Source organism: Ctenopharyngodon idella, chromosome 10, assembly GCF_019924925.1.
Source record: "Ctenopharyngodon idella isolate HZGC_01 chromosome 10, HZGC01, whole genome shotgun sequence".
In the NCBI taxonomy this organism is placed as follows: Eukaryota; Metazoa; Chordata; class Actinopteri; order Cypriniformes; family Xenocyprididae; genus Ctenopharyngodon; species Ctenopharyngodon idella.
Window position 1 is genome coordinate 40,595,645 of NC_067229.1, and position 27,704 is coordinate 40,623,348.

The 27,704-nt window shown below is 35.5% G+C and overlaps 1 protein-coding gene across 11 annotated transcripts in view; it reads left to right on the plus strand.

Annotated features, from left to right (window-relative positions):
* The window catches only part of nbeaa (neurobeachin a), a 139,591-nt gene that overhangs the window by 71,390 nt on the left and 40,497 nt on the right, over positions 1-27,704 (plus strand). For all 11 annotated transcript variants that reach the window (XM_051910022.1, XM_051910023.1, XM_051910028.1 and 8 more), the window contains exons 7-15: positions 2,004-2,123; positions 2,577-2,723; positions 11,219-11,416; positions 11,967-12,100; positions 14,222-14,330; positions 14,624-14,776; positions 18,147-18,315; positions 22,053-22,132; positions 27,291-27,353. In XM_051910022.1, the coding sequence (XP_051765982.1) occupies positions 2,004-2,123; positions 2,577-2,723; positions 11,219-11,416; positions 11,967-12,100; positions 14,222-14,330; positions 14,624-14,776; positions 18,147-18,315; positions 22,053-22,132; positions 27,291-27,353 (1,173 nt within the window). The remainder of the gene's footprint in view (positions 1-2,003; positions 2,124-2,576; positions 2,724-11,218; positions 11,417-11,966; positions 12,101-14,221; positions 14,331-14,623; positions 14,777-18,146; positions 18,316-22,052; positions 22,133-27,290; positions 27,354-27,704) is intronic.

The window sequence follows — 27,704 nt, forward strand, 5'->3', positions numbered from 1 at the left end:
AGATTTATATTAAACTTCCTTAGATATTAAAGAGGGGAAGAAAAGAGCCAAAACAAGGGAATCAGAGAGGATCATAGATGTGAACAAAAAAAAAAAGTAATTAAATTGAACTGAGCTAAAAGATCTGTCTAGAACTTAAATAGTGCAGTTGTTCACAGCTTGTTATTGGTCAGTGGAGACCAAAGGCTCACAAGAAAAGTTCAGCAATGGAGGACTACTCTAGGGCTGTGATTTGCAAAATCCAAAGCCTCGTCTAGACGAAGACGGCCCTCTCTTGCAGTTATGTAAAATCTTAACTGGCATTAAAAGCTATGAAATCTCAGTTATGGGATGGATTTTCAGTCTAGCAGATTTTGGCTTATCCTCCCCCCTTCACCCCAGCTAATATCGCCTTACGTTTTTAATAACATGCTAGGAAGGTGGAGAGGATATTTGGGAAATTAGGTCTTTTGAGGAAGTTTGCATCATCTAAATCTCCTGAGATGTGACGGGCCACTCTAATTTTCCCAGCTCATCCGTATGGACTCCACCCTGCGAGAGTTCAGTTATTTGTTTGAATTACGGATACATGGTTGACACTTTTACGTGATCCGTGGTGTTGTATGCCTCACTGGAGAGCTTTCAAATGTCAGGGCTCTGATCTTTAATTCATATGCCAAAACAGCTTTTAGCATTGCTGCAATCAAACAGAATGATTCTGTTTCAGTAAATTTAGCTCTCGGTTTAGAAGCATGTAATGAGATGATGTTTTATGTGCTTGATCTAAAAATTGAACACATTCATTTTGGAGCTGGGTCATTTCCACTGAATTTTCTTGGTCCAAAGCTTGAAGGAATGGTTCAGTATTACTGAATACTTAAATAAGAATTTCATGATATAGACTGATCCTTTCGTCCACAAAATTAGGCACCCCTTAAATGTGATATAATCTCAAAATTGTAAGAAATAAATTGAGAATTGTGTGCAATACAATCACAATTATTAACTCAAAATTACATAAACTCATAATTGTGAGAAATGAAGTCAGAATTGTGGGCTTATAAACTCGCAATTCTGAGGAAAAAAGTCTGAATTGCGAGATGTTAACTCAAAATGCGAGATATATACATTTGGAATTGTGCAATAGAGTGCAACAGCAGGGTTCCGGAAGTAAAAATTCCATTCATTTTCTCCATAGGGAAATTGATTTTTAACTTATAAACCTTTAAAGACAGACCTACTGTGAGTGATGAGATTGTTAATCCATGGTATTTGCTTCTGATGAAACCATCAGCCCACATTATTTCATCTTATTTTTAAAATAATCATGTTTAACAGCGGAATTCCTGGTGAAAAACTACATTACCCATGATGCTCTACAGAGAATTACACCAATCAGAGTCAAAAAAGCAACATGCACCAAAATAGCTCTTTAGCTCCGCCCACTCCATGAAGCACCACGAATAATGTAATCGAATCGTTCTCTTTACACTCTCAAAATACTTAAATATTTGTATATATATATGCATATTTTGCAATAAACTTAAAATACATTGTTTTTATATAATCCATCGTTTTTAATTTGATTATGCTGTTCACAATGCTTCATGGGATTGTAGTTCCTTCCTTCACTAAAGCTGTTAAGTACACAGTCTTGTAGCTTTGTCTTTTTGTCCGATTTTCAAGAACTTCTTTGCTTCGAAGTTCAAATCAAAGTGTCTAATGTTGTGATTAACCTCATTGCTGATTGGCTTGATTCATTGCTTAACTATTTAACGAAGATTTTTTTTTTTTTCGATTCTTATGGAAAAATTAATGGGGGAAAAACACTACCGAAACCAGTGCCACTGACTATTACTTTTTTTATGTAGTTTTTTTTTATTCTGTGGTGGAAATGGTCTTCCATAAAGAACACTATGTTTGCTAATGTACCTTTAAGACTTACATAAATGACCTTTTAAGCTTGACTGAGTGGGCTGTGTGAATATTAAATACACATTTCTACTTCCTGTCCTCTCCTGCAGTGGTACATGATCAGCATAGTCCACATCTACAACCGTTGGAGGAATAGCGAAATCCGTTGCTATGTCAACGGCCAGCTGGTTTCCTACGGCGACATGGCATGGCACGTCAACACCAATGATGTAAGTGTTTGTGCTGCTAGCAGCTTTCCTACCTTTTCACTGCTTTTGCTTTCTCATTGTTTTCCGTACACAGCCTCGAGAAGCACATGACGATCTCGGGTTGCCAAAATCATGAACTTGCAATCAACTTTTTTTCCTCAGCTTTAAAAATAGAGTCCAAATGATATGCGATTAGATAAGCACTTGTCTCTACGGATCTCTAAGGGATATGGATTAGCCATAGTACCTCTCTTTCCCTAAGGCAAACCTTTAAAGTACATTGTGACTAGACTAGCTAAAGTAAATCAGAACAAGATGACCAGAAGATAGCAAGTAAACAGCTCCAGAGGGCCTTTTCAGAAAACTCTCAATCCGTTGAACTGATAAAAAGCTCCACTTTTGGTGTCTGTCTTTCTGGTTTTTTTTTTCTTCCTTTATCCTTATTATCTTCTCTTCCTCTCTCCCTTCCTGCAGAGTTATGATAAATGTTTCCTGGGCTCTTCAGAGACTGCGGATGCTAACCGAGTGTTCTGTGGGCAGCTTGGTGCCGTCTATGTCTTTAGTGAGGCGCTGAACCCCGCACAGATCTTTGCCATTCATCAGCTCGGACCCGGATATAAGGTACAACCCCTGAGATCACTTCTGAGAGAGTGTCTGAATGTATAATGGTCATACAGGTAGATTGCTGTGAGATACTCCTCCATCTTTGCTGCTGGATTGTTGAAGTACAAAATTGGCGTTTTGTGTTTGACCGAATACTTAGTGCGTAATTACACTCCTTGCTAAGAACATTCAGATGGATTAGTTCTGAAACTGACAGGTGGTGTGTGGCGAGAGGCAGGGCGGGGTCGAGAGCTGCGGGAAAGGAGTGAGGCCAGTGGTGCGAGTGTTAATAAGCATCACCTGCGTGCCACACCGGTCCCAAGTCCCACAGAGGAGCTCCGGCTAGATAAAAAGAGGAATGATGACAGTAAGGGGTGAGAGAGGACCAGGCCTGGGACTGTTGTTTTGTTTTAGTTTATGCGACAGTCATCCATGAGGGTCTGCCACTTTACTTTCCTTTTGTTGTTTATTTTATTATTAAAGTTACGTTGAACATTCGCCGATTCCCGCCTCCTCCTTCCCTGAGACTTTAACATTGTTACACGGTGTAACATTAAAGCTCATCTTCCTAAACTCGACCTCGCTGTCTGCTGTCTACACAGACAGAGTTTCTATGATATTATACATACTAAAATTAAATCTCTTAAGTGTTTTTTTTTTAATTAAAATGTCATTTGAATGCGGCTCCTCAGATAGAGACAGAGGGTTATTTTTTGTTAACTAAAACTAAAACTATTAAAAATTGATAGTGTTAATTAAAATAAAGCTGAAATAAAATCTAAATGTTAGATTAAAAACTTAAGGCTGGAATACTGCCCTGATTTGCTGTCTAGATGAGTCGACAATAGTTGCTGAAAGTCTGCACCAGTCTGCAGATTTTGGGCGGTTTGAGAGTAGACAAATCGCGTAGTGTATGATTTTTTAGCTTTAGACTATGATTTCATCCAGTCAGAGGATATCAAAACATGTTTGATATTATGAGGCAATTTTAGAACGCATATCGTAGTGTATGACGCGTCACTTTTGAAAGCGAAGCTGTCCTCTATCTACCAGTGTTGCAATAAAATACAATAACAGTACAAAAGTAAATTAACTGAACATAATTAACTTAAAAATCAGCCTTAATATTTGACTCTACAGTGATAAAATAACTGACTGCACCACGCACCTCTAACTCCCGTTGTAATCTGTAGAATCCATACTGACCACGTCTACCCACGACCGCATCCAAATGTGTTTGGCTTGTTTTTTCTTTTTTTAGAGTAGCTACAACGACAACTGCGATCAACTGTACATCCATAGTTGTGTCCCATATGACGCACTATACACTATGCACTTATACACTATGCATGTCATTGGGCAGTCAGTGTCTGTCTATGGCTGAGACAACTATTCCTGAAACATGTGCCGTGCTAAAGTACTTTCTCATTACGCTGGCTCTACGTTTCCCTGACAGATCTGTTAATAATACCTGATGTTCCACTCTCTTCTCTCTTTCTCGTTCATTAACCGGACTCTCACCTCTCAGACGTGCTTGTCTCTCAGGTCTATATGCATGTGGGAGCTGATTGCTGCTTCTGCTTGATGAGCTCAAGTGTTTATGCCAAAGCAGCGCTTGAATTAGATGAACCCTTAAAAAAATCCCTCCTCGGTACAAAAACGAAGAGTAAAGGATAGATGATTGATGTTAATCGCTGTCTCGTCTTTTCTGGTTGACCAGTTAATGGCTGTGTTTCAGAGAGGAGCGTTAAGGGAAAATACAAGCCGTCAAGTTGGATTTTTCTCCCTTAACTAAAAAAAAAATCTCCCGCACAATGTTTCTGTCCAGCCAAGCGCGAGGCTCCCTAATTTAAGCTAAGCTCACAGGAAGCATGCGGACAGGGCTTGTTTACCCGGGTCAGATGATCTGATGATTATAAGCAGCTTTTGTTTACTTGAGTCAGATGATGTTGTTGTACATTATGGCTAAATGGACAGATTATTAACAGCATCTCTCAGTTCTTATCTCTGGGTTGTTTTTTCATCAGGCAAAGCACAGCTTGTTTTGGTTGCTGCTATATAGGACTGGCCGATATATCTAATGTTTACACCGAATTTGCTGTTGATATAAAATCAACAGCAGTATTTGACAGTTTATTAATTTAATTAAAGTATGTTTTCTAAAGTCTATGTCATTAGACTAATTTCACAACTTTTGCCTTACTCACAAGTGTGTGTGTGTTATTTGAGATGTTTTAATAGCTCTTATTGATTTAAACTTCAGTAGCAGAAACTTTGTTGGTTCATTGCAGTTTGGTTCAGTTTGATTCGTTTCAACTTCACGAATCAGCTTCGAAGCTTTACGAATCTTTTGTTTCGAATCAGTGGTTCGGAGCGTGTATCAAACTGCCAGAGTCACGGGATTTCAGTTAGCGAGGCTTAGTTACGTCATAAGTGTTTCGTAACGTTTCAAAATTTCAGTGGTTCACGTGACTTCGACGCTCCGAACCACTGATTCGAAACAAAAGATTCGTAAAGCTTTAAAGCTTCATGAAGCAGTGTTTTGAAGTCGCCCATCACTAGATATTGTTGAATAAATGTCGTTATTTAGTTTTTTTGGTACACAAAAAGTATTCTCGTCGCTTCATAACATTAAGGTTGAACCACTATAGTCACATGAACTGTTTTAAATACGTCTTTAGTAGCTTTCTGGGCATTTAAAAGTGTAAATTAACTTGCTGTCAATGGAGGCCTCACTGAGCCATCGGATTTTATCAAAAATATCTTAATTTGTGTTCCGAATGAAGGTCCTATGGGTGTGGAACGACATGAGGGTGAGTAATTAATGACAGAATTTTCATTTTTGGGTGAACTAACCCTTTAAGATTATTAAAGAGTTATTTTAAGGAGAGATTATGAACCTGTTACATGTGACCAGGCTCTAAAATAAAGTGATAAAGTGGTAGTTGCGTGGACTGTCAATGGAGGGACAGAAATCTCTCAGATTTAATTTAAATTGTCTTCATTTGTGTTTCAAAGATAAACAAAAGTTTTACGGGTTTGCATCGACATGAGGGTGAGTAATTAATGACAGAATTTTTCATTTTTGGGTGAACTATCCCTTTAAATTAAACCAGGATAACAGGGACAGAAAGTCTCTTCATTAAATCTGAGAATTAAAAACGAAATCATACTGTCTCTCTTCCTCTCTCACTATTGGCACAGAGAGCTAACTGCATCTGGACTTATTGAGGGATTTTTAATTATTAATCCTTGGACCCACGCGGCTAAAAGTTCCCTGGCGCCTGATTGCAGCTCACTTTAGCTATAGAAGAAAAATCAAGAGAGCAGAGAGTGTGGATTATTCATGGTTTGTGTGTGTGTGTACGTTCTCTGATGTGTGTACAACGCTCTGACGCTCTGTCATGAAGATGCCTTAGTGGAGAGAGACCTGATGTATGCAGTGAATGTTTTATATTATGGATATAGAAGTTGATGTGGATTTTTAATGCAAACATCTCATATAGGTCTGCTGCTGCTTCATTGCAACACATGGCTTGTTCAGATTGGAATTCTAACATGCTTTTTGCTGCATTTTTTTGTGCATTGTATACTGCTTTACTACCTAACATTTTTAAATAATAATAATAATATATAATATATGTTTTATATACATATATTACATATGTTTTATATACATATATTACATATAATAATATATGATAGGGATTGCACACCTACTCAATTTTACTCAATTTCAAATCCATGCAGCATCAGCCATTCTTCCTGCTGTGAACATATTGAAAACATGCTGTAATCATGTGATTCACAATTAGCCAACACAGGCCCAAATCATCAATGAGTGGTAGAACTAATCAATACGTCAACTAATACACACTTAAAAAAGTTAAAAAGTTCAAAAAGTTTGTAATGTTTTTTAATTTGAAAAGATCACCAAGGCTGCTTTTCTATTTTCATATATTTTAAAATGTATTCCTGTAATGGCAAAGCTGAATTTTTAGTTGTATCTCTAATATATCAAAAACATTTCTTGTCTCGTCACATTTAGTTATGAATTAAATTAATCATATCATATTAATCAAATAATAGCATGTTTTCCATTTAAAATGGCGAAATGTTATAAAAATGTTGAGTAGTTTGCATCAGTGGATATTACTGTCGGTCGCTGAATATTTCAATAATAAAACAGTCGTCAAATATTAAATGTTTAGCTACTTACTCGCCATACTCTTTCATTGCTAAAACGAAAGCGTCACATTGGAGTTCACACTCGTCTTCTGTGACCAGTAATTAAGCCCCGCCTTCTTTGATTTGATTGGCCAGTTCACTCATTCTGACAGTGATGAGCGCTGTTAGACCTCTGAGGCAGACCAGCCTAGAAATGTAACTTTTAAAACTTTTTTTGTCATCCTAACAACAAACAGAGCTGTGAATAATGGAGTACAGCAGAGCAGCATCAGTAATATCAAATATTGGGGGGGACAATTTGGTCATTTCTAATTATTGGGAGGACTCGTCCCCTCAATGTCTATGGTGGTTACGGCCCTGTTTTGTCAGGATTCTTTGATGAATAGAAAGTTCAAAAGAACAGAATTTATTTGAATTACAAATCTTTTGTAACAATATAAAAGTTTTTAATGTAATTTTAATCAATTTAATCTGTCTTTGCTGAATAAAAATATTAATTTCTTTCAAAAGAAAAAATCTTACCAAAACCTTTGATCAGTAGTGTATGTGACAGTATGCAACATGCAACAATAAATAAAAGTTTCTCCCTCGGTAGAAATCGTTTTCTGGGGGGGATTGTTCTCTCTCGGTAGAAATCGCATTCCGGGGGGAGAAATGGGAACGCGGAGGCACCGTGATGCGACTGCAAAGGGCACTTTCACTTTCGCACCCACTCAAGCCCCTCCGGCCCCCCTGCCTGTGCACTGCATTGTTTGCATTATTAATTCAATTTTGTGTGAAAATGTCAACTTTTGGAAGTCTGATCAAATAACGAGTCAAGGAAAAGATGTTAAAAATCATGGTTGATTGGTCACGCTTCAAATAAAGGTCAATTGTATATGCTCTGTATACTGTGTATTCCACAGTTTTGCAAATATAGCTGGATATTCGTGCATGCAGATTCTGCACAGTACACATGCTACATACTACAAAACTAGAATGTAGTGGATTATTTTGTTAATATTACGTGCACATAATTTATGTGGAAATTCAAGGCTGAAATGTGTGTGCTCATTTGTGTCCTTAGCTGTCTTGTCTGTGAAAGTTTGGGTGAGAGTGTGTGTTGCTGCTGCAGCCAGTTGATGTGGTCCTTGTACCAGAGGAAGTCCAGATGTCTGGTCAGCATGTGACAGCCAACAAGCTGCTCTCTGGCTGTGTGTTGCCGTGGTAATTAGCATGTGAGGTATGGGGCACTTGGCATTGTCGCAAAGAGAGCCGTCTGGACTGGCGCCTTTGTGTGTGTGTGTGTGTGTGTGTGTGTTTATAAGTTATATAGATCATCAGAGTGTATGAAATCTCTGCTGGATTCCAGTGCTGTTAGTCTCTGTCAGCGCTGCTGGTGCGGCTGTCCTCTCATGGGATTGCAAGGAGCAAAAGAGAGAGAGAGACGGCAAGGAAAAAGTGTGCTAGCTTTGCAGCATCAGATATCAGCCATAGGGTGTGTCGAAGCAGTGACCCGTTTCCCAGACAGCTGGTTGAATTTGCCAGTGCTGCTGTGACCTCTGTGCCTGACCATATGACCATATTAATGGTCATTCTCAATCTCTCTCTTTTTTCATAGTGTATGTGATTCTGACCTATAGTAGTTGCGGTTTGGATACAGATTTGACGCAGTGTGTCTCCAGAAGTAAGATGAACATTCTTTTTGGGATGTTCTCAGGGAAAAGTGGTAAATATTAGAGATGAGTCATGGTGGTGAAGATGATGGTCATAAAACAACGGACAAATAATTAAAAGTTGACTGTATTATATTGCATTGTATTATACTGTATTGACTGAATTATATTGCAAAAATACTTATTTTAGATATTTTTTTTGTGTTATATGTAGATTTTCTTTTTAATTTTTTGCGTGCTAACAGCATGCTGTGCTTTATCTGTTATTTATTGGTTATTATATATATATATATATATATATATATGAAAACATTTATTTATATAGTTATTATTTGTTTTATTATTTGTCTTAGTTTTATTCGCATAGTTCATTTATCTGTATAGTTATTATTATTTACTGTATTTTTTAGATTTCAGATTTTGTTTCATATTTTAGATGTTTAATTAATGTGCTGACAGCATGCTGTGCTTTAGCTGCTAGACTCTTTGCACAGTAAAACTTCTCATGCTGTTCTTCATAACGTTCATAAATAATAGAAGGCTAAGATATGTCCCTATTTAGAGAGCTAGTTAATATTGTTTGTGTGTATTTTGGTCTGGAGTGTGTGAGTAGTGTCTGGTAGAAGTTTTGATGCTGTGTTCAGCGCCAGTCAGTGTGTTGCTAAGTGGACACATTGGCTATAGTCCTGAGGAAACTGCAGCGAATCTCAGTGCCAGTGCAAAGGCTTATTTGCATCGTACTGTTTTTTGAAAAATTGCTCAGTGTGTGTGTGACTGTGTTTGTGCTGGTCTCAGTACTAATACGTCTGTCATTCCTGTTCAGAAGTGCTGCTGTAGATTTGTGAGGCAATTAGATGTTGCAGGTTATTTTGGTTATGTGCATGCCTATAATGTTGCCTATAATGCTTAATATTCAGTCTCATAGAAAGTTCAAGGAGTTATGATATAAGAAATCAAATTTGCCTTGATCTTTTGACACATAAGAGGTCTTTGTACCATCTTGCAAGATTCATAGCTTAAAACGTCAAAAACAGCTTGTTTTGATATTGCTGGATCTGACGTTACACAGGCAAATACTTTTGCACTTTACAGCCTCTAGAGAAAGACATTGACGAATAGATCAACGTACCATAGGCCCCATCCACTGGCTTTCAATCGCTTAACTGCTGACATTTGTCTATATTGGATGTGAGCGTTGCGTCAAAAGCAAATAGACCCCATTATAATCACTGACGCTCTCTACACTAAATACAGTTTATGCACTTTCAGTTTTTGACATACTCCACACACTTGAGTGTCGACAACAGGACAAATGGAAGAGTGAAAGAATGTTCACTTTGACACGTCCAGTTTAAATAGCTTGTTAAACACCTTTTTTTCCTGCCGGTGCGACTAAATCTTGTTAGAGGTCGCACTGGTGCACATGATGGATATGAGAAACATCAAACGGCAAACGAAGCAAAAGCAGAACGAATAGCTCGGACAATAATATATATATTTTTGCAAAAAACTTTATTAATAAAAAAAAACTCTACTAATATTATAAGCATAATTACATATATACTCTGTTTTTTTAGGGTAATTGGAATAAAATATTGAATAAAATTCAATATGGGTTTTAAAAGCAAAATAAAATATTCAGAGATAGAATATCCTAAAATAGAATATTCGGTGTTAAATAATGTAAGATGGGACTTGATTTTATACATTAGGATTTGTTTGGTCTTTGGAAGACATTTTAAGCATTTTATACTTTGATATTATTAATTAATCTATCCCCTCTTGGTTAATCTGTCTCCTCTCATCAGCAAAGAAAGGTTGTTTCTGAGACAGTGAAAATACATTTTCATGGAACTTTATAAAAAAATGTATTTATTTATATGAATATTACTATTTTATATTACTGTTTATTTGAGGAGTATTTTTTTAACACTATTTATTTATTTATTTCTAGAATATCCAGTATATTTGATGTTACATGTCTTTAAATTGACCACCTGTCCAGGATTTTTTACCTGCCTATGGCTGGAGATGCTGGGATAGGCTCCAGCATCCCCAATAGGATTATTGGATTAGAAAAATGGATGGATGGATGTCTATGAATTACACATTTATCTGACTAAAACACTTACACAAGGTAAAATGCATAAAAAAAAATCCTAATAAGATCAAAATAAATAGTTTCCAAACATCCCATATATAAAATCTTGGGGGAAAACCAAATCAAACGGTGAGTTGAAAATCCTGTCATGCAAAGTCAAGAAATTCTGCATGATCTTATGTAAGTCCCTCATTCACTCCCTCAGTTGAGTAGATGACTAGTGGCACAAAGTGCTTTACATGAGAGAGATTTTGCAGATACATGCACATTTACACACGCATGCTCATACCGGCACACACTCAACGTTCAGAGCCATTAGTGAAATGGCACATTTCTGCAGCCAGAGCTTCATTAAGATAATGTACGCCTGTGTGTGTGGCTGCTCTGTGCCTCAGTAATTAAAGCTTTTTTATTATTATTATTATTATCAGTCCTCTGGGATGCGGCCCAGTCCCTGGTGTTTTCCACGAGCCCGCTGCCAAGAGAGACTGAAAGAGAAGCAAAAAGTGAGAAAACTTTGTTTGAAGGATGTTACTCATTTACCAAACTTGTATTGTCTGTCTTCACAGAGCACATTTAAGTTCAAGTCAGAAAGCGACATCCACCTGGCTGAGCACCATAAGCAGGTTTTGTATGATGGGAAGTTGGCGAGCAGCATTGCCTTCACCTACAATGCTAAAGCCACCGACGCACAGCTGTGCCTGGAGTCCTCGCCCAGAGAAAACCCCTCTATATTTGTGCACTCTCCACATGCCCTAATGCTGCAGGTCTGTTTGATTCTCTTACACACAAATATCATTTATCATGTTTATCACTGCTGTTGTTCACTGATTCTTGAGTACTGGGGAAAAACAGGCTACAGAACTGAAAAAATATTTTTGTAGAGAGGGAATGGTTTGGAATAATTAGTTAAACAGCATGTCTATCGGTGAAACTTCTGTTTCTCTCTCTTTTGTTGCAGTGTTGACAAAATAGACATATTCTACATTATTAAAAGTTGTATTATTAGTATTAAATTAAATAGTCATTTTTTTCAGGACAAGCTTAAAATGAGGCAAATTATCTATGAATCCTAAACAATATATTTATAATTTGATTAATGACATTGACATATTGTTGTAACACAAGGTTTTGAGAGACTGCTATATTGTGAGAAATGTGCTATATTGTAAATGTTCATGATCATACAACTGATTATAATGCACATTATATTGTATACTGTACGCGTCTATAGCACATTATGACCTTCTATGAAGGTCTTCTAGAAAATGTTTTATGTTCAATTTTCCAATAAGCCGTTTTTGCATGTGTGTGCAGGATGTGAAGGCTATTGTCACTCACTCCATCCATAGCGCCATCCACTCTATTGGAGGAATCCAAGTTCTTTTCCCACTCTTCTCACAGCTGGACTACAGGCAACCCAACGACAGCCCTGTGGAGACGACCGTCTGGTGAGTATTGACCATACAGCCTGCAGATTCACTGAGCTAAATTTAGAATTTCAACTCTCAGGGTTCATTAGATCTTCAATTTTTTAAATCATTATATGACATTTATATCATAAAGAAAATATTGTACCTTTTTTAAATGAAGAGGCTATACTATACTAAATACATTACTGTTCAAAGTTTGGGACCAGTAAGATTTATTTTATTTAGCGAAGGATGCATTAAATTGATCAAAAGTATACTAAAGATTATAAAATTACTAAAGAATGAATGAATTTCTATTTCAAATAAATGTTTTTAAATCTTTCTATTCATCAGAGAATCTTGAAAAAACAGCACAACTTTTTTCAACATTGATTAAAATGTTTCTTGAGCAGCAAATCAGAATATTTGAATGATTTCTGAAGGGTCATGTGATGCTGAAGACTTGGCTACTGAAATTCAGCTTTGCATCACAAGAATAAATTACATTTTAAAATATGTTAAAATAGAAACAGTTATTTTAAATTGTAAAATATTTCACAATATTACTGTATTTTTAATTAAATAAATGCATCCTTGGTGAGCATTAGAGCCTTCTTTCAAAAACATAAAAAATCTTACCGACCTCAAACTTTTGAACGACAGTGTAAACTATATAAAAGTAAGCAATTTTGAAAAGTAAGCCTTTTTGTTTGTTTGTTTGTTTGTACATTTGTTTTTTTGATCATCTAAACCACACCAACACAGAAACATTGGCTCAACCAGTGGTGTGAGTTTGGAGAGCTACCAGTTTCCAGAAACCTGTTTGAAAACAGTCATTATTTTATTGTAAGTAGGGCTGGGACAATAAATCGATGCATCGTGATTCGTGGATCGATTGTTAGATGTTCCGAATGTATTGCGATTATCTTCATATCGAGTCTGAGCTTAGTTTTTAACAACAGATGGCACTCTAGGCTAGTTTTTAACCACACGCTCAAATGCTCACGAAGAAGAGCGCTCTTGCGTTCGACTGAATCTGAGAATGTACTTGCACCTCAGAAAGCTTTTATGACGTGAGATCAATGTAAACAGCCCACTGCAAACACCTTTGTAATTCGCTTCAACCTTTTCAAGCTTTATGAATGATTATTTTATAGAAGTAATGTGTGTGTAAGAAATTGGAGCTGTTAAAAACTAAGCTCAGAATCGCTTAGTGAGAAAATCGCTATGCATTCGGAAAATCTCAGAATCATTTCTCGATTGGCGATGCATCAATTTATTGTCCCAGCCCTAAGTAAATGTCAAAGTAATGTCTACATGGCCCTCTCAAAGCTTGAGTCCAAAGCTTCTAGTTTTGCATTTCATAATAATAAGTTGCTGCCATAATGTAGACTGAAACTCAAGTCAGTCACTGTCAGGGATGTCTGCCATGAATTATAAATGGAATCTGTCATTCTGGGATAGAAATAGAGCGTGACAGATAGAATGTGGGATTTTCAGAGATTCATGGCATTCATGTTCATAGAGACACTAGACCGCTCAAGGAGGGATGGGAGGCTGGTATGGCCATACCCTCATTTCTCAGGTCACTGTGTGGTTCTGCTCTGGGAGCTCGCAGGCATGGCGAGTAGATTAGAGATCAGCACTGAGCTGGCAGGCATAATCAGCGGAGCAGAGATCTGTGGGGTATCGATCAGTGGTAATGTTCCCCACTGGGGTTTACAGTCTTCGGGGAGATGGGAGAGGTCACCGGCCCATCCATCGGCTTATGGCAATTCAGAAAGAGAAAGAGACATTTCATCAGCAATCTCATCAACTCAACAACATCATTTAAGAAACTAAGACATAATTCGTGCTCGCTGGTAATATTGCTTCTAGGGAGGGGATCCATCTTTATGTGTGTGTGTATTGTACTTTTTTATTTTATACTGTTCATTGGGATATATTATCTTGTCCTTGAGGTGTCCCTAAACATTTGGCCTCCATAAGAAATATAATGAATTTTGAAGCTGTGGTTTAGTTGTTGGCGTATGTCCTGCAGATATGTTGAGCCTTGGTGCTTATGTTAGAGATGAAGGTTCCAACTCATTACACATTGTATTCTAATCCCATTCTAAATGCTACATATTTAAATGCATTTTTTTTTCTTTACACTTGCAGTGCCACTCTTCTCGCTTTCCTAGTGGACTTGTTGAAGAGTTCAGTAGCCATGCAGGAGCAGATGTTGGGAGGAAAAGGCTTCCTGGTCATTGGCTATTTGCTAGAGAAGGTAAGATAGTAATCAACTCATTTTTTTACATTAATAAATATCTATTTATTATAAATTATAATTAATTTTTGTCCAAAATTGTGTCTGATTCAAAGTTGCACTGCTTTTATGATACAAGGTTGAGTCCCGCTTGCATCATGGGCCTGTCCCATGACCAAAATCTTTTGTCACTTGTCTAGTATTTCTGTTAGTAACAAGATTAGAAAAAAATGATATGTTAAAAGCCTGAAACACGTTATCTGTCTCACCTCCCAAACTGTGTCTCTCACTTTGTCTTTCTCTCTCCTCATCAGTCTTCACGGATGCACATCACCAGGGCAGTTTTGGAGCAGTTTCTGTCCTTTGCCAAGTATCTGGATGGCTTGACTCATGGAGCTCCTTTACTGAAGCAGCTATGTGATCACGTTTTGTTTAATGCTGCCATCTGGATCCATACACCAGCTAAGGTGAGCTCGTCACGTTTCACATCTCTCCGTTGTTAAATGTTGCAATGCCATTGTTGTTACTTTTTAAATAATATTTCAAAGGATTGCAGATTTTACACAAGCTTTCAAAAGTCTGTAAGATTTAAGAGTTTTAAAAGAAGTCTCTTATGCTCACAAAGGCTGTATTTATTTGATCAAAAATATAGTAAAAAATGTAATATTGTGAAATATTATTACAGTTTAAAATAACAGTTTTCTATTCTAATATATTTTAAAATGTCATTTATTCCTGTGATGGCAAAGCCATTATGAGCAGCCATTACTCCAGTCTTCATTCATTCTAATATGCTGATTTGGTGCTTAAAGTGGAAATGAAGCAGTCAATTAACAGTATTTAGTAAATGGATTTACACTCTAATCAAAAATTTTAGAACAAACACGATAAATGTAACTGTTTAAAAAAGAGATGTTTTGCTATAGCTTTTGTAGCAAGGGTGCCGCCATCTTACAGTACTACAACCTGTTGACTGACTGCTTCATTTCCACTTTGAGAAACATTTCTTCTTATTATCAATGTGAAAAACAGTTTTGATGCTTAATTTTTTTTTGTGGAAACTTTTTGAAAGTTAAAAAGAAAAACATTTATTCAAAATAGAAATTTTGTGACTCTATAGGTGTCTTTACTGTCACTTTTGAATGTAATTCAACTTATTAAATGTAATTTGAATATGGCATCTTACTGATGCTAAACTTTTGAATGAAAGTGTACATGTTTTTTTTACAGGTAATTTTCACACTGTATTGATATAGAAAGGATCAGTGTTTTAATTATATATTTCAAATTAATTTACAGATTTTATACGTAATATATAAATTTTTTGTTTCAGTGAGAGAAACAATAAATATATAGTCTTGATACCATCTGTGTACAATGGAATGACCAAAGGTCTTTTTGTAAGTGTTAATGACATTCTAACCCAAGCAGTCTGCTTATATTATGCATGCAGACCTTGTGTACTTGATGATGCACAAAGCATATGCTTCTAGATATTTTTATCCATCAAGTTTACAGGGTGTGAAGTGTGCGAGTAAACTTTGCATTCAAAGACACTTTATTCACTAATTTGGGGGAAAAAAAGTTCCTTTCCTCTACAAAAATAGGGAGGCTCAATTATTAGATAATGACCTGGGAAACATGACCGCAGGAAGAAACGATCGTCCGCTTTTGTTCCTTCACCCATCCATGCAGAGGAGTGAATATCCCACAGCGACTACAGCCCTTTATGATAGAGAGAATGAAGAATCATCCAGAGGGAATGAAAGAGAGAGAGATAAAATGAAGGCTGGAGTACAGGAAGGAGATATGTGAAAGATTACTTCTATAGAGATAAAAAGAGATTATAGGTAAAGAAGTTATAGATCAGGTTTTTTTGGATTGAGGCAGATTTCATACTTTTTAATATTCTACCTTGATCTGAAGGAATACATTTTTTCAGATCTCTCACAATTCATTAAAACCCACCCATAACACCTTAGCAAATGTATTGCTGTGAGTTTTACTCGGGCACTACTTAATTTTCTTTAGAAAATGTAAAATTGGATTCAGCTTGTCATAAGAGGTCCTCATTGTCTTGCTTTCTCTTTGACCTGCTTGCAAATAAAGCTGTAATTTAGTTAGGGGGGAAATGTCCCCATGATATTGACCTGAATCAGCAGGCTGGGTCAACATGAGATTAAATACACTGATAAAATGTGGTTTCCACGGCAGCCTCATTAAGCCTGAGCCTAATTAGCATGTCCGTGTTGATCAGTGTAAGAAGTGGCTGTGTGTAAATGTGGGATATATACGTGTGTGCGTATGTGTGAGGGTCCCACAGGGATGGTTTGAAGGGAATGGGTTTTTACACAGAATCACAGGAACTTTTTCTTTGCAGAAACAACTTTGTAAATGGGAAAAATCTGTAACCCAGATATGTTGTGTTTTTCATACTTATTTGTTGACTTTTGGAAAGTTAATCAGTTGTTCCAGCTGAAGGAACAGTAGGATAATATACACTACCATTCAAACGTTTGGGGTTAGAGAATTTAATTTTTAAGTAAATTATTTACTTATTTTAGTTTATTCAATTACTTATTTAGCAAGGATGCATTAAAAGTGACAGTAATGGCATTGATAATGTGACAAAAATTATATTTCAAATAAATGTTTTTCTTTTGAACTTTCTATTCATCAAAGAACTATAAAAAAAAATGTATCACGGATTCCACAAAAATATTAAGCCGCACAACTGTTATTAATATTGATAATAATGAGAACATTCAGGTTTCCCAGTAAAGGAATAAATTATATTTTAAAATATATTAAAATAGAAAACAGTTATTTTAAAGTGTAGTAATGTTTTCATTACATTATGTACAATGTTTTCATCTACATTTTTATCCTTGGTAAACATAAGAGACTTCTTTCAAAAACATTAAAAAATCCTAACGACTCCTATTCACAACTGCCTTGAGTGCCTTATATATTCTGAAGTTTTATTAAGTGTTATTAGTGATTATGTGGTTTTTATAATCAATTAACACTTTCTCCAACAAGATGGACAAAATTTGTCACCAAAAATGTCATTCGGTTTAACCAAATTTTCAGTTTTACCAAATGACACTTTTATAAATGACACTTTTGGTTATACTGAATGACAATATTTTGAAACAATGCTAACAGGCTGATAGCTAGCTAGCTAACAAAAGGACAAACAAACACATGATATTGACCGCATGACTTGATCCAAAATGGTCCCTTTATATTGGTTACTCCGAATGACATCAATGAAATTCATTTTTCCAAACATTCTTTCTCATAACAAAGCAACGACTTCTACAAATAATTTTAATACCATTTTGCACTATGTTGATATATGGTGTTATAAAGTCATGCCAGAATACAAAAATAATACATTTATTAAATTTTAAGATATTTTAATCACAAATGAAGTGGCTATATTGTATTATTTAAAAATAATAATTGAAAAATATATTATAATATTAAGAAAAAATGTTCATTAAAATGTTGTTTTATATAGCAAACTATTTTAATACATTAAAATAGGTTATTTTTACTTTATTATAAAATTAGATTTTCTAATATTATTATAATATACATAATTGTATAATTATAATATATATAGTTATTATAAAATTACGATTTTTTTACATTAAAAATTAAGTGTCATCTTTCCAGTAGAACATATATGTCTTGTAAACTAACTGTACTATGTATTTTAGAAACTCTGAATTGACCAATCATCATCTAAGATGGAAACGATCCTTTTTACTATTACCCTTTCGGCCCATTTTAAATCTTGCGATCCACTGTGTGTTTTTCATATCTCAGGTTCAGCTTTCCCTCTACACGTACCTGTCAGCTGAATTCATTGGCACTGCCACCATCTACAGCACCATCCGTAGAGTGGGCACGGTCCTGCAGCTCATGCACACCCTCAAGTACTACTACTGGGCCAGCAACCCTCTGGAAAGCAGTGGTATCACCCCTAAAGGCCTAGGTGAGTGCTTAAACACGCATATACTTCCAGTGTTTACATCCATATATGGATCTTTTATACTCCACGTCATACTGTTGAACTGTGCTGTATAGTTGCACATTGCTGACAGATCATTTACCAAAATTTGACCAAATGAAATCCCTAGATCTTGAGATCATATGATCATTTTGATTTTGACAAAACAATAGGAAATACACGTTCTGGGAAAAGCTGAGCAGTTCAGAAGTCCTCGCACAAGCTAGCCGGTGTGTTGTGGCAAGGTGGAGCATGTGTCTACAAAAAGACAGCCAGCAATATTAAGCTCAAATGAATCTTGAAAGACTGCCCACTCCATTTTTTTCCCCCTCCGTCTCGGCCTGTTTTCGTATCCTGTGCACTTTTGTTCTTCAGACTTTTGTTCTCTCTTCATTCTAAATCTTGTTTTTCTCTCAAGATTACATTCTCTCTGTCTCGCTCTTGTTTTCCATTTTTCTCTTTCCTATTTTATCATTCTCTTGTCTCATTTTCTCACTCGCTGTAGTTTTTCTTTCATTTGTTTCTCCTTCCTTCTTGCTGTTTTCCCAAATGCCACATGCAAAATCTGTCAGTTCTTCCATCTGTGTGCCATCTCTCTCTTTCTCCGTCCTGGGCTGTCATTCCCAGAGGTGAGTCTCTGAGTTAGATAGATGGTGTAGTGATGCTTTAAAGTCTGAAGTGAATGATTTGTAGCATCCAACATCTTTAACAGCATCATGAGGTGTTTTACTGTGTCAGCTGTGAGCAGTAATGATCTGACACACTTATAAGCATTGCTCATTAGCCCCCCCATACAGATGATCACAATGATCTCCTTGTTCAACTAAGCGTATAACATTTTATTGTATATAAAGATGCACTGGTATTAAAATTCTGGCCACTACAAATAAGCCAATAATTATTTTTATGTCATGGCCAATAACCAATAAATGGCTAAAATTACAGTTCTATACTGTTTTGTCTAAATAAATGAAAAATAAAAATCAGTTGTTTTGAATATAAACTTCACAAGATGGCTGCAAAGGTTCAAAAGTTTGAAATCAGTAAGATTTGTTTTTGAATGTTGTCTCTTATGCTCACCAAAGCTGCATTTATTTAATCAAAAATACAATAATAACAGTAAATTTGTGAAATATTATTACAATTTAAAATAACCATTTTCTATTTTAATATATTTTGAAGTGTAATTTATTTCTGTGATGGCAGCTGAATTTTCAGTATCATTACTCCAGTCTTCAGTGTATGGAAGCCAGTTTCCACCACTAAATAAAAAAATAAAACGGTAATTGCGAGTTTATATCTCAGAATTCTGACTTTTTTTCTCACAATTGCGAGTTATAAAGTCAGAATTCTGATATATAAACTCAAAATTGCGTGATATAAAGTCACAATTCTGATTTTTTTTTTCTCGTAATTGTGAGTTTATATCTCAGAATTGCGAGATAAAAAGTCAGAATTCTGAGATAAAAAGTCGCAATTACTGTTTTTATTTTTTTTATTTAGTGGCGGAAACGGGCTTCCATATCAGTGTCACATGATCCTTCAGAAATCATTCTAATTATACTGATTTGGTGCTCAAGAAACATTTCTTATATTTATCAATGTTGAAAATAGTTGCACTGCTTAATATTTTTGTGGAAACTGAGATAAATTATTATTCATTGAATAGAAGGTTCAAATGAACATAATTTAGTTGAATTTAATTTCTGTTAAATTGTAGTTTCAAGTTGATTTAGTTGAAGTCTCTGCTGTCACTTTTGATCATTTGTTGATTAAAATTATAAATTAAGTTAATTTAAAAAAAAATCCAAAAATATTACTTTTATATTTTATATGTTGATATTAAAATTCTGGCAAATACAGGTTGATCTAAGTAAATTAAAAGCAAAACGCTAAAATCAAAAATCTATTTTTTAAATACAATGGAATTTAGTCATCACAACATAATGTGCAGTATGAGAAATTGATATTAATTTTGAGATTTGCTAAAAATTACATTTAGAATGCTTTTAAAGAGGAACTTTAAGTGAACATAGGATAATTCGAATGTAAAAAATAGGGTAAATGAGCATGCACATTTTTATTTATATAGTTTTTTTTATTTATTTAATTTTTTTTATATGCTGTGTGCATAAAATCTGTGCGTGTTTCAGTTTTTGGATGTTGTCCATTCTATTCTATATATATAGCGGATGTGTTGATTCATTTAGACAAGACTGTAGTTGCATTTCTTTCTTCCCTTCCCTGTGTACTTCAGATAGCACTGTGACTTGTGGCTGCTTATCTGTGTTAGATGCAGAGCCCGTGTCACCATGGCAACCACATTGCCCTTCCCATGATGCTGCATGGGTCTGTCACATTGTAGTATGAGTGTATTTGTTTCCACGTAAAGTACTGTAGTGTTAATTTTCTCTTTTTTTCATTTATGTTTAGTCTTAATTGGATTTTAAAATCCAGGCGATGTAAAAGTATAAATGTAAATTAAACGTTTGGTCGACAAAAACAGCGTTAATCTAATTCTAATTGAGTTTCACGAAGGATTTATTTGCATAACTGTAAGCACATTTACACCGATTCAAAGTCATTGACAAATATTTTGTCATATTCTTGCGAATGCCACATCTGTGATGATAACAGGTGGCATTGATTGAATGATTGTCCTAACTGACCTTGCTTTGACCCTTGGGATGCTGTTGGGTGGTCATCTCGTTGAATACGGTGAGACACACATGTCCTGACCCAAGACAAATCTCTCCTTCCAGATCTCTCTAGCAAAGCACAGTCTACACACGCGGTCATCAATTCTCTCACTGCACCAAATCACTGCAGCTGGGAAAGGTCAAGGGATATACCTGGCTACAAAGAGACCTTGACCACGTTCATAGCTTACAAATGCTCACCGCCAAAGAGCGCTTGTGTATATAACTACACACAGGGTTCAGAACTGCAGTACAAGGACAATGACAACACACACCAACACACACTCGATGTGGGGATAAACATGGCTTGAAATGGGAAGCCGCTGACCTGCTTCATTACATCACACGCATGCAGTGAGCTGTGGCTTTTCATATAGGAAGCGATGTGAATTTTTTATAGCGACTTTGTAATGTCTGTGCGCTGCGTGTTCAATAAAAGATGAGGAGTGTGTTTGTGTCTATTTGAGAAAGATAGTGAGGGATTGTAAGAGAAATAGGTGGTTGTGTGGTTTAGAAATGGGGTTGGTGTGTCGTTTAGGGGCTCGTATTCCCTAAGCTGCGTCTTAAGTGCTGTTTTTCTTGTGTGTTGTGTGTCACTGTACTAAATTCAGTTTGAACCCATCGCAAGAAACCTGCAGCTTTGAGCTGCGGCTTTTCCCTCATCCCTGAAAAATGAAACGAGTAATTCCTTACAAGCTCCGGGATTTAGTTTGTCACTAGCAAACCATGTTTTTTTTTTTGGTTTTTTTTTTTTTTAGCTGTCAGTTTTGGGAAATATTCAAAGAGAGTGACATATTTTATAACTTCAGCCCTGCTAAATGTTTTTTTTTTTTTTTTTTTTTAACATTAATTTAGGAATCAAAATGGCATAAGACCTCATATTGCTCATTTTTTGGTTCATTTGATGATGGCTTTTAGCACATCTTAAGCATCTCAGGTATATTTAAATGCCATACGCAGGTGTTTATTAAGAATTTAGATGTAACTGATATAATTGTTGTAAATCACTGTGTTTTTTTACAGATGGTCCACGGCCCTCTCAGAAGGAAATTATATCCCTGCGGGCGTTCATGCTTCTTTTCCTCAAACAGCTCATTCTCAAGGTGAGACAGTACAAAATAAGTATATATTTTTTTTAAATATTTTTATAGATTTAATATTTACATAAATATCTATAAAAAATATATAAATTCTAAGGGGTGTGGAATGATATCTCGTGCCACGAGATCTTGTGAGATTAAAATGTGGTAACATTTCTCGTCAAGGTGAAAAGCTGTGTCGTGATGTTGCCATGACGGAGTGTGAGGGTGAAATTAGGATAGAATGTGCCACTGCTACATTTACATTACACCTCCACTGTCATTTTGCTTTTCATAGAAATAAAAACTATTCAATTCAGTTGAATAAAGCTCACTTCAATTCCATCCAGCTCATCCAACACTGTACGTAGTGCATCAGGAATCAGAGTTCACTGATCACGCTAAGTGTAAGTGACGAGATGAAAGACAAGACCATGGCGGAGGATTCGTTGCACAAGAGCCTAAGCGTCCGGCAAATGTCTTATCTAGTAGAATGCGTGCTCAGTACCACCGCTCCCTATTCACAGAGTACGCATGATCACGAAATCGAAAGTGAAAGTAAAACGCGAGCGCGCATACAATATGCATGCAAATATCTCCCAATATAAAAACTATCTTAAAGGTACACTCCACTTTTTTTGAAAATAGGCTCATTTTCCAACTCCCCTAGAATTAAACAGTTGAGTTTTACCGTTTTCGAATCCATTCAGCCAATCTCCGGGTCTGGCGGTACCACTTTTAGCATAGCTTAGCATGATTATTACGCCTGAATGAGAGTATAGTTCCTAGCCATATCGGCCTAGAAAATAGCAAATTTTCATTTTCCGTCGGTCTTAGTACACAATGTACCTACAGAAGAGTCAAGTTTTAAATATATCGAAACTCTTTGGTCATTTTTGAGCGAGATGCTAACGGTCTAATCAGATTCAATGAACTATGCTAAGCTATGCTAAAAGTGGTACCGCCAGACCCGGAGCTCGGCTGAATGGATTCGAAAACGGTAAAACTCAACTGTTTAACTCTAGGGGAGTTGGAAAATGAGCCTATTTTCAAAAAAAGTGGAGTGTTCCTTTAAGCTGGGCTGTGTAGTTGTAACCATCTCTTAGCCCTGTATCATGCTTGAAGAAAAATTGTTGCACTTTGAATATCGAGAGAGTACTTTGATTATGGTTGCACTTATTGTTTTCACTTAAGACTTTTTTTCTATATTTTCTATATACTGTTTTTATTTCTATGATCAATTTGTGGAAAGGAGTTCAGTTAGGAGGTCAAAAGTTGTAGAAGCTCATAAATTATGTACAGTTCTAAAGTCTAAAGAGACTCGTATGAAATCATACAGGAGAGAAGTTGAGTTTGTGGCAAAACCTTTTACAGTGCTTGAGTATTGTTGTCTTTTAATGCATATGATAATTCATGCTCAGAAAGTAGAACTGAATGACATTCATTACAAGATGATTAGTTAAGACATTTCAAATGCACCTGCAGACTAATTTTCTAATGTATTTCGTCATTGAGGATTTCTTAAAAATACTGTGTAAAAATCTCGTCTTGTCTCGTTCTTGTGAACTCAATCTTGTGTCTTGTCTCGTCTCTTGAGCTACCTGTCTCGTCACACCCCTAATATATACACATTTGTAAAAGTATTAAAATATTATTTTATGATCATATATATTATATTTAATTTTATGTATTTGAATGAAATTATTGATATATCTACTTTTTATTAATCAAAGACTATATAACATAGGAATAAATCATATCCCTGATGCATATTTTGTAGTTAGACGTTATAATAAAACTTGTCATACATTTATTATGAAAACTGTTACATCTTTGACATACATGGTAACTTATTCCATTTCATTTCTGCTTTGCCTTGCTATGTGCATCAGCACTTTGTTCTTCAAAACTGATTTTATTTGACATGTCATTACAATGAATCGGGCAGCTTGAATAAAATGCATTAGTTCCCAAGCAGTGACAGCCAGAAGACACATCTGCTTTGTTAAAATAACACAATTTATCCTCATTTTTCCCAGAAATTTGATCCAGTTTGTAAGGCAGTCATGCAGAAATTTGTTTATTTGCCTTTGTTTGTTTAAAAACAAAACAAGCGGCTTGATGGGGCCAACACAGAGAGAATTGCATTATGGATCATCACTCGACACAAAGAAATGTGTGTGTTGTTTGCACTCTAGGCTATTGTCCTGTTTTGAGAAGCGCGATGTGGTTGCCAAGCAGCACGTTTTATTCATTTAACCGCTGCCTTTTTGTTTTGTTCCTATTATATTCAGCCCCCTTTCCACATTTTCTGGCTTTTCGTGCAATTATTAGTGTTGTGAGAGGCCTGTAATAGTGGCCCCAATCCATCACAAACACCCTTCACTTCACCAAACAGAGCATTGAGACTCACTCGCACTAATACAATGCAGATACCCGCAACATCAAATGATTTCCTGTTCATTCAGAACCTTAAAATACCCAACTTGATTAACAGAAATTAAGTCAAATATAAATATTAAAGTATTTCCTCAAAAGGCAAAACATCATAGAATATTTTAAAACCAATATCCGTAGCATGCAAGAGTCACATTGCAAGATCTTTAATCAGGTGCCTTAAAACTCAAACATCAACAAAGCAAAACAGTAATGTTAAAAATGAAAATGTGGATATTTAAATTTTTTTAATTACTATTATTATTTCTTGATTGATAAAATAGTTCACAACCTAGTAACGCTTGTATTTTGTTTATATTTTTCATATGTTTGATACATGCATTCATTTGCATTCATTTATACATTTTTAAAATGTGATTAAAGTTTATTCTGTTACAGTTTGACATTTTTTGTCATTGTGCACATCTGTTATTATAATGTTTTGTCTGCTAACATTATATGCCATTTTACTCAATAAAAGTGATTGAAAATGATGACATATTGACCAAATTTTAAGGACATGTTGGTAACACTTTACTTGAAGCCATGATGTATAATGCATTAAAAAGTTATTCATAACATGTTATAACGCATTATATCTTTTTATAAGTAATTGTAACCGAAGTTAAAATGCATATTTGTTGCAGATTCCTTGTTACATTTAAAATTGGTTGTTTGTCATGCGTTTAATCCATTATACTTTTTAAAAGCGTAACAATGAATAGTATAGGCTGGGTAAACAATTTCAGTTTCTAGATTTTAATCGATTCTCATTTTTACGAACCGATATCGATTCTTAAATCTTAAGAATCGATATCGATTCTCATTTTTACGAACCGATATCGATTCTTAAATCTTAAGAATCGATTAGTCTAGTCTGTTTTCAGTTGATGAACGAACACAACATGTAGCGCGCCTCCCATCCAATAAATCGCAATAATCTTTGTGCTTTGTTACTTTTGATATGAAGCAAAGTCTCAGATGTCAAATGACGTCCATCTTATTATGAGATTCAAAAAATAAATACCGTTTTGGCGCTGTTTAATGTGACGTGACAGATCGCTTTAGCGCCTCAGTTAAAGAGAAGCGGCAGCGCGCGCATGTGAACATCCTCTTCTCCGCTTTAATACCAGTTACAGCGCGAAATAAACATGAATAAACATCTGAAGGTATGTTAAAATATACAGTACAACTTACCGAAATCCGTATCATGTCTTGTGTAATAGCTCAATCAGTGTTTCAACCTCGGAAAGACGTCAATATAACAGCTTGTAAACAATGTCACGTAACGTCACATTTACCTCAGAAAAACAAATTCAGTGACCATAAACTCGTTAGTCAGCTAGAAAAATGAACTCTAGAAAGCAGCTTTCTGATAAATATAGCTATGCACCGTTACATATTCATTATAATGTTCTTCAATATTTAATGCATGTTTGAATAAATCAGTTATGACACGATTTAAATTTAAAAAAAAAAAAAAACACAAATTGGAGTAGAAATATGATTACGTAATTCTAAACTTTATTTATTATAAAAAAAAAACATAATTGAGGGTAATTTAAGTGTTTGTATATAAATAAGTTAATTTTAACCTTCATTATTATAGTAGTACCAACTGACTCCCATGTGTAGTTTACAGCATTAGTTGAGAGATTTTTTCCCTTTAGAAAATTTGCCATGTACTGTAACTGATATACTTCATCCAAAATAATCGATATCGAATCAAATCGTAATTGAATCGAATCACAAGCATGTGAATAGAAATTGAATCGAATCGTGAAAATTGTGTCAATACCCAGCCCTAATGAATAGATGAGTATTATAATCAGGGCTTGACATTAACATCTGCCAACCCGCCAAATGCAGGTGGATTTCAGCAGTGTCGTGTAACGCAGTCACTCCTGCTACTTAAAAAGCATCTGAAATAATAAGTGCAATGTTGCGTTGTCAAAAAATATTGTTTTTTCGATACATTTCATCAATACTGAAACATCTGAAACGCTTCCAATACTCATTTCCACAGAATAGATACACGATACAAGCTGCGCTTTCTCGCTGTCTTTTCTCTGACAGTGAGTTGACACACAAACCCGCCTCCCCTCACTCATTTGTTTCATTTGCTCCAGATGAATATTGTTGGTGTTACAGGGCTTGAATTTCAGCGTGGGATTGCATGTATTGTGCATAATTTTACTAATTCTCGCAGATTTTGTGCTCACACCCAAAGTGTGTGCACATAAAGCAGCCTCTTAGTACTAAATTGAGTTATTTTTCGCTGCTTATTGTGCGTAAACAGTCAAATACACACAAAATAATATCAAAATGCCGGTCTTGGCGAGTATTCACGTAACACATTCAGTTATGTTTTAAGTGAACGTAAACAGTTGAGAAAGAAAACACGTGTAACAGTATAATGGATCTGTGCGTCAGGTCTTAAAGTGACAGCAGCCTAATATACCTGCTGGTCAGTGAAAATGCTGAGTGGCTAGTAACTTTGGAAAACCACTAGACACAGTGGCTGGTGAGCAAAAAAAGATCAAGCCCTGATTATAATGTATTATAACTGTGGTTACAATTACACCAATGCACCATACAATGCATTACAATGGTATAATTAATGCATTAAAATACTTTTATAATGCATTATTTATAAAGGCTTTAAGTAAAATTAAAATGGTTAAAAAATTAACACTAAGAATGGGCCTGCTTATATCAAATTTTGTGTTTTTTTTTTTTTTTTTAGGACCGAGGAGTGAAGGAAGATGAGTTGCAGAGCATATTAAACTACCTGCTAACCATGCATGAGGTAAAACTAATCAATAAACAGAGCAAAAGGTCTTGTGGGCTCAATTTCTTTAGCCGTTATTAAACAAGCCATGTTCTATGTTCTTTATGAAAAACAAGCTGCTTTAATCAGTCTGGAAGGCTGAAATGTTCACCTCAGGTGTCAGAAGTGCAGAAGTCGAAAGGAGCTATAGTATTATCCTGAAAGCTGCATTAATGTTTTGATTGAGTCCCATGAAATTGCTGTAATGTACCATTTCTGCAGCCATTTGATTGAAAACACCAAATGAATCCTGAAAACTGCTAGTTAAGTGCAGTATTATATAACACCCAGACATTTTAAGGGTATCTGGTGGATCATTACAGTCTACTC